The 7,740-nt window shown below is 35.9% G+C and overlaps 1 protein-coding gene across 1 annotated transcript; it reads left to right on the top strand.

Annotated features, from left to right (window-relative positions):
* Positions 1-5,499: 5,499 nt before the first annotated feature.
* Positions 5,500-6,459, top strand: LOC112813433 (olfactory receptor 5V1-like). Its single transcript, XM_025858490.1, has one exon. It carries the CDS (start codon positions 5,500-5,502, stop codon positions 6,457-6,459), a length of 960 nt encoding a protein of 319 aa, XP_025714275.1.
* Positions 6,460-7,740: the final 1,281 nt, after the last annotated feature.

The following is a 7,740-nucleotide window of genomic DNA, read 5'->3' as shown; positions in this document are numbered from 1 at the left end:
TGGTTCTTGGGGCATCTGGGTGGCTCAGTTGGTTAAGCATCTGCCTTTTGTTCAGGTCATGATCCCAGGGTCCTGGGATCGAGCCCCACATCAGGCTCCCTGCTCAATGGAGAGCCTGCTTCTCCCTCTCCATCTGCTTGCCACTCTGCCTACTTGTGCTCTCTCTCTATCTCTCTGTCAAATAAATAAATAAAATCTTTAAAAAAAATAAAAAATAAAAATGGCTCTTACTTTTATCTCTTTCCTTATGTTGGTTTAAAAATTGAATTATAATTCACATTTAGTAAAATGCACAAATCTTAAGTGTACAGGTTGATAAATTTATATATAACTAAATTTATGTATATAACTAAATCAAGTATACAGAACATTTCCAACAACCCGAGATAATTCTTTCATGCTCCCTTCCAGATAATACCACTCCCAGCCCACAGAAGTAACCACTATTCTCATTTGATACCGTAGTTCGGCTTTTCCTATTTTTGAACTTCCTTTAAAGGAAACATATGTATTCTTTTGTGTCTGGCTTCTTTCATTCAACACAATGTTTTTTATATTCATCAATGTTATTATGTATATCAATAATTTGTACATTTTTGTAAATAACTATGTAGCATTCCACTGTATGATATACCACAATTTGTTATCCACTTTTCTTTTGATAGGCATACTGTTTGTTTGAGCTATTATGAAAAAATATTTTTAATATCCTCATACAAGTCTTTTTATGAACTATGCATACATTTTCTTGAGACTATGCCTAAGAGTAGAATCATTTAATTTTATTAGAAACTGCCAAATAGTTTTCAAAAGTGTTTATATAGACTTTGAATTTCAGCTTGGAGATTTAATGAGCTGCAAAGCATGTTGCTCCTATCATTATACCAACAACAAAAAGCAGGAGAAAATGCAAATTAATGACTTTTTTTGAACCCATTAGGGAATTGTGGTTGCAAGGCAAACAACTAATACAAAATCTGGAGGGAGAAGCAACCACAAGAACCCATGGTTTTTTTTTAACCTAAGGTAGGAACCACTAAATACCTTGTAAACTGATAAGAATACTCAGTTTTAAATATTTAATAAATTATTAGAGGCTAAATAGAGGCTAGCATAAGAGTGTGAAGTCCCTGAGGGTCATAGACATAAGGTTTGCATCCTCTTGCTTTCCCTCCATGAACTCAACCAGATGCTCACAAGGAAGCATTCTTACAAAGCTTCCCTAATGATGCTATTTGAGGCCAAGCTGGGATGAAGGGCAAATAATAGGGAAAAGGAGTAGCTAGCAACTGTCAAAACTCCTCCAAGATCCGTTTCTTGTATTTTTACTACAGAACAAAAGCTACAGTCTGCAAGGGCAAAAGCTATAAAAACTGCCACCTTAGGGTACTGTGGAATCCCATTACAGCTCAGGAAGGGGACAGAGGTAAAAAAAGTTCTACTCCTTGGTGGTACGGAGCACGAATATATGCTAGGTCCAGTTGTACAGCTGGAGGAGGGCATGATCACTCATGGAGGCCATATCACCAAGACCTAGGTTCACAATATCTAAGATTAAGGATTAACCAGCACATCAGAGAATACCTCTTCCTGTTCCCCACCAGCCTACTAACAACCATCAAGTAAAAATAACAGTGGATTACAGCTAGGAGATCTTGAAGAAATAAATTATCTCTAGAGAATAGGGAAAATGGAAAACACAAAGCTAAGAGAGAGCAGAATGTGGGCACACTAGTTCATACCCTAAAGACAAATTATCATTAGAGTAATCTGAAGCCTGTAGTGCACTCAGGGTGAACATAGGAAAAATGCTCAAACTCAATCCAACTGGTTACTAGATTAACCCTCGCATTAAAGCTTTAGTATAAGGAAAGTTATGTTCATTTCCAAGCAAATAAATTTATACTTCAGTATTTACTGTCCTATATGTGTCCAGCTTTCAACAAAAAGTTATAATGCATACAAAAAATAAGAAAAAATACATTCTGAAAAGACAATATAAACGTCAGAACCAGATCCAAATATGAAAGATATTAAAACTATCAGACAAGGAATTTAAGATAATGATTAATAATTTAGGCATTTTAATAGAAAAACAAAATACAGGATGAGACAGTTAATTTCAGCAAAGAGATGGAAACTAAGAAATGATCAAATGGAAATGTGAGAAATAAAAAAAACATGACAATAAAGATGAAAAATGCCTTTAACAGTTTCAATGTTAGACTTGACACAGCTGAAGAAAAAATTAGTGAATTTGAAGATAGGTGTATAGAAATTACCCAAATCAAAACACAAGGACAAAAAAAGGTAAAAAAAGGGAAGAAGAATGAAGCATCCAAGAGCTATAGCATAATATCAAACTGTTTAACATATACATTATTAGAATCCTGGAAGGAAGAGACAGAATAAACAGAGCATATATATATATTTGAAGAAACAATGGCTGAGATTTTTCCAAAATTTATAACAGATTAAGAAGTTCAGAGAACACTAAGCAGGACTAATACAAAGGAAAACCCTAGGCATATTATATTCAAACTGTTATAAATAAAGACAGAAAGAAAATCTTGAAGGCAGCTAGAGGGAAAAAAAACCCAACCTGACAGAGACCCATGAATAAGAATTACAGCAGACTTCTCATCAGAAAGTATGCAAGCAAGAAGACAGTAGGGTGGCATTTTTTTAAGTGCTTTTAAAAACCTGTCAATTCAAAAGATAGCCTTCAAATATTAAAAGAAATAAACATTTTTTTCAGACAAGCAAAAACTGAGTAGGTGCTTTGCCAGCAGACATACTCTAATAGAAATATTAATGAAATCTCTTTAGGGAAAAGGATTATGATACTGGTCAGAAACCTGGATCTTTATAAAAGAAATGATTAAGTATTAGAAATGCATTAAACGAAGGCAAATGTATTGGGTTGAGTATTATCTCCCCAAAATTCATGTCTACTGAGAACATCAGAATTTGACCTTATTTGGAAATAGAGTCTTTGAAGATGTAATTATTTAAATTAATATAAGGTAATACTGGATTAGCGTGGGCCCTGAATTCCAAGACTGGTGTCCTTACAAGAAAAGGAAAGGACACACAGAGATACACACAGGGAAAAAGGCCATATGATGAGAGGGAAAGATTGAAGCCATGCAGCTACAAGCCAAGGAACACCAAGGATTTCCAAGAGACACTGTAAACTATGAAAGGGCAAAAAATGATTCTTCTCTAGAGCCTTCAGAGGGAGCATGACCCTGCTGATCCCTTGACTTCAGACTTATAAGCCTTCAGAACTGTGAGTGAATATTTTGGTTTGTTTGTTTCAAGTCACCAGGTTTGTGGTAATTTGTTATGGGACAACCATAGAGAAATAGAAAAATTCACTTTTATTTTTAATTCTCAAAATTGACAGTTTAAACCAAAAATTGCAACAATGTAGTGCATGCTCATAGCATATGTAAAAGTAAAATATGTGACTACAATAGCAAAAAGGAAGCAAGGGAGAAATTAGAAATATAAGGTCTTACAAATACAGTTGTATTTAATATGAAAGTAGACTCATATTATTTGCTATGTATTTTGTAATTCCTAGGGCAACAACCAGAAAAGTTTACCAAAAGGTAAAACAATAAGTATATAAATGGGATAAAAAATAATAATAAAAAATGCTCACTTAAGCATACAGAGACAGATAAAGAGGGAACAAGAAACAAAGAGTAAATGGAACAAATAGGTAACATTCTCCCTCTGCCCCTCCCCCCTGCTCGTGCATATGCTCTCTCTCTCTCCCAAATAAATAAATACAATCCTGAAAAAAACTAAATCTCCAAGAAGACATAACAATCTTTAATGTGTATATTTCTGAAAAATAACTTCAAATGACATAAGGCAAAAACTGATAGATATGAAAGGAGAAATAGATAAATGCACAATTATAGTTGGAGACTTCACTCTCCTTTCTCATTAATTGAGAGAACAAGTAAGCAGAATATTAGTAACAAAATAGATGACCTGAACAACAATAAACTTAATTTAATTAACATTTATAAAATACATTTATAAAATAAGTTAATTCCTTAGTTTCCTCATTGTATTCTGATATTAATAGTGCCCATCTTATGGTTGTTGGAAAAAGTAATAAGATAATACAAATCATGTGCCAGGCACATAATATGTGCTCAATGCCCTTTATCAGTTTAGAAAGTCTATATCTATCCTTACTTTAGTGACAGTTTCTATCATGAATGGAAACTGAATTTTGTCAAATGATTTTTCTGCCTTTTTTGAGATTATAATGTACTTTCTTATTTAGTCTGTGAATGTGGTAAATTATATTGATTGGCCTTTTGAATACTGAACTAGCCTTGCATTAGAATGGATAATTTAATAGAAAATTGGTACTTGTATTAATTATATTTTCAGAAAATATGTGAAATTTGACTGAGGATAAATTTTGGATTACTAAAATTTACCTTAACGAGGAAAATTACCTAAGTATATATGATTGGTTAAAATTTCTTATGTCTTATAAGTCCTAAAATACAAATGTTCTTATTGAGAAAAATGAGATCAATTTATATAAAACAAACCAATAAAATTTTATTCTGAAGAAATCAGAGATGTTCACAGATATTTCTGCATGAAAATTTTCATTCTAGTGTTTATAATAGCAAAAGGAATGGAAGCAATCTAATGTTCAATCCAAAGGGAAATATTAAATTTATTTTATATGATAGAAGAAAATGTATTTGTGGGAATTTGTAGTCCCAATATTTTAAGCCTAGAAGTAGAGATCAAGATTCATATATAGAAAAAGAGACTAGAATGGAATACCCTGAATGGTAGCATTGATTCTGTGAGTGGTTCTATTCTTTATTTCTTTCTACATTTTCTTAATTTTTCACAATTAAATTGTATTACTTAAAAAAATATTTACAAAAAAAAAGAATTTAGGGCGCCTGGGTGGCTCAGTCGTTAAGCATGTGCCTACGGCTCAGGTCATGATCCCGGGAATCGAGCCCCACATTGGGCTCCCTGCTCCACAGGAAGCCTGCTTCTCCCTCTCCCACTCCCCCTGCTTGTGTTATCCCTCTCGCTGTGTATCTCTCTGTCAAATAAATAAATAAAATCTTTAAAAAAAAAAAAGAATTTAATGCAGTGAAACATGCAATGTTAGGAGGAAGATTTTGCAGAGCCAGAAAGAGATGAGCTTACTTTAACACAAGGACTATCACTTTATTGTAGGTTTTGACCAAATCTCCATTTATTTTCATGCACCAGAAGCCACACAAGAATCTGTGGGAGGTCTCTGGAGCTGAGCTGGCTGGATTTGTTGAGTCAAAAGTTGTGATCTCTCTGAAGACTTTCCTATACACTTCCCTCCACGGTCCAGACCATTCTATATCCAACATATTTGATATGACCTTGCAAGTTAACATGCCAATTTAGGGTGCTCTTTGTACATTCTCATTATGGCTTTTATTTTTCTCATTTTTTGTAACTATGACACCATTTGAAATGAACAATCAAACAGATGTCACTGAATTCATCTTCTTGGGATTTTCCAACCACCCCAAACTACAGGGTTTGTTTTTCCTGGTTTTCTTGATCATTTACCTGACAACACTCCTGGGGAACATGCTCATACTAACAGCCACTAGAATCAGTCTTGCTCTCCACACTCCAATGTATTATTTCCTCAGCAACCTGAGCCTCTTGGACATCTGCTATATATCCACCACCATCCCAGTCATGCTGGTGAACTTCTTCCGGGAGAAGAAGACCATCTCATATGAAGGCTGCCTTTCCCAGATTTTCTTCCTCGTGACATGTGCTGGCACTGAATGTGTCTTATTGGCTGCTATGGCTTATGACCGCTTGGTAGCCATTTGCCACCCTCTTCGATATCCAGTCCTCATGAGTGTGAAGGTCTGTGTTTTTTTGGTGACTGGGTCTTGGCTGTGTGGACTGGTGAATTCTGTGACACACACGGTGCTGGCAGCCACACTCACTCTCTGTGGGCCCAACCAAATCAGCCACTTTCTCTGTGACATTCCACTGCTCCTGAAGCTCTCCTGCTCAGACACCTCTCTCAATGAATCTGTGCTCCATGTGGCCAGTGCCACCATTGGCCTGAGCCCTTGCCTGTTTACTGGAGTGTCCTACATACTCATCATCTCTGCCATTCTCAGGATTCCCTCTGCTCAGGGTAGGAGCAAGGCCTTCTCTACCTGTGCATCCCACCTTACCGTGGTTGTGGTCTTTTATGGAATGGCCAACTTCAACTATGACAGACCCAGAGAAGGTTACTCCCTAGACATGGACATCCTGGTCTCTGTGCTCTTCTGTGTTATGACCCCCATGTTGAACCCCATCATATACAGCCTGAGAAACAAGGAGGTCAAGGGTGCCCTGAGGAAACTGGCTGGAGGGTGTATGATCATTGGCAATATTAGTGTCTAGATCAGTGGTCTTCAAACAGGTATGAAAAATTTATAAGATTTTTTTAAATTTCTGCCTATTTCTTTTTCTTTCTTTCTTCTTCTTCTTCTTCTTTTTTTTTATTATGTTCAGTATACCAACATGTAGTACTTGGTGTTATACACATCTAAGATATTTGTAACATCATAGTTTTAGAGTGTATATCCAGAGCCTCAATTCCTACATACCAGTTCCTAAATTTCATCTTTTTCTCCTCTCTTTCCACAAGTACTCTTTTTCCATTTTGCAAAGTCATGTTGTGTCAGGTGTTTTGTGTTAGTTCTCAACACTATTTCAATCCTTCTAAGTTCTCTCCACATTATAGGGGCTGAAATCCTGTAAGGTTATTTCCCAGGTTCCCTTGACAGCAGGGTTCTATTTTATTTTATTTTATTTTATTTTATTTATCATATTTTATTTTATTATTTTGGCGGGATAGATAAATTTATTTTTTATTTATTTATTTTTTATTATGTTATATTAGTCACCATACATTACATCATTAGTTTTTGATGTAGTGTTCCATGATTCGTTGTTTGTGTATAACACCCAGTGCTCCATGTAATACGTGCCCTCCTTAATACCCATCACTGGGCTCACCCATCCCCCCACCCCCTCCCCTCTAAAACCCTCAGTTTGTCTCTTGGAGTCCATAGTCTTTCATGGTTCATCTCCCTCTCTAATTCCCACCCCCTTCATTTTTCCCTTCCTTCTCCTAATGTCCTCCATGCTATTCCTTATGTTCCATAAACAAGTGAAACCATATGATAATTGACTTTCTCTGCTTGACTTATTTCACTTAGCATAATCTCCTCCAGTCCCATCCACGTTGATGCAAAAGTTGGGTATTCATCCTTTCTGATGGCTGATTAATACTCCATTGCATTCAGGGTTCCATTTTAAATTCTGCCAATATAAGAGTCATACACAAGAGATTAGGAAAAGAATATAGAAGAAATTATCTTCTTCTGGATCTGGTAGTAGTGGCAGACTGGCACTGCAGTGGCAGAAACAGACTTCTGGGTGACATTGCTGGTGTTTACAGATTCCTTTAACAGCTGTTCTTGAAACATAAAGTCACACAAGTAAGAAATGAGTGTCTCTGTATAGGGAGGGTAGAGACTTCCATAAAGAGGGTTGAAATAGCTGGATTAGTTTTTTATTTCCTCTGTGAACACTAGTTAGCTATAGCATTTTATATCAGGAGTCATTCAAGGAAACTGACCCTCAGAGGTGGAAGTCTAGGGGCACCTGGGCGGCTTG

Source organism: Callorhinus ursinus, unplaced genomic scaffold (assembly GCF_003265705.2).
Source record: "Callorhinus ursinus isolate GAN/ISIS: 27379988/994484 unplaced genomic scaffold, GSC_fseal_2.0 scaffold121, whole genome shotgun sequence".
NCBI classification, from domain to species: Eukaryota; Metazoa; Chordata; class Mammalia; order Carnivora; family Otariidae; genus Callorhinus; species Callorhinus ursinus.
This window is presented reverse-complemented; position numbering and strand designations above follow the sequence as displayed.

What these genes read in the sequence shown, in the direction of transcription:
- LOC112813433 (XM_025858490.1), top strand. Translation starts at nt 5,500, where the DNA reads ATGACACCATTTGAAATGAACAATCAAACAGATGTCACTGAATTCATC.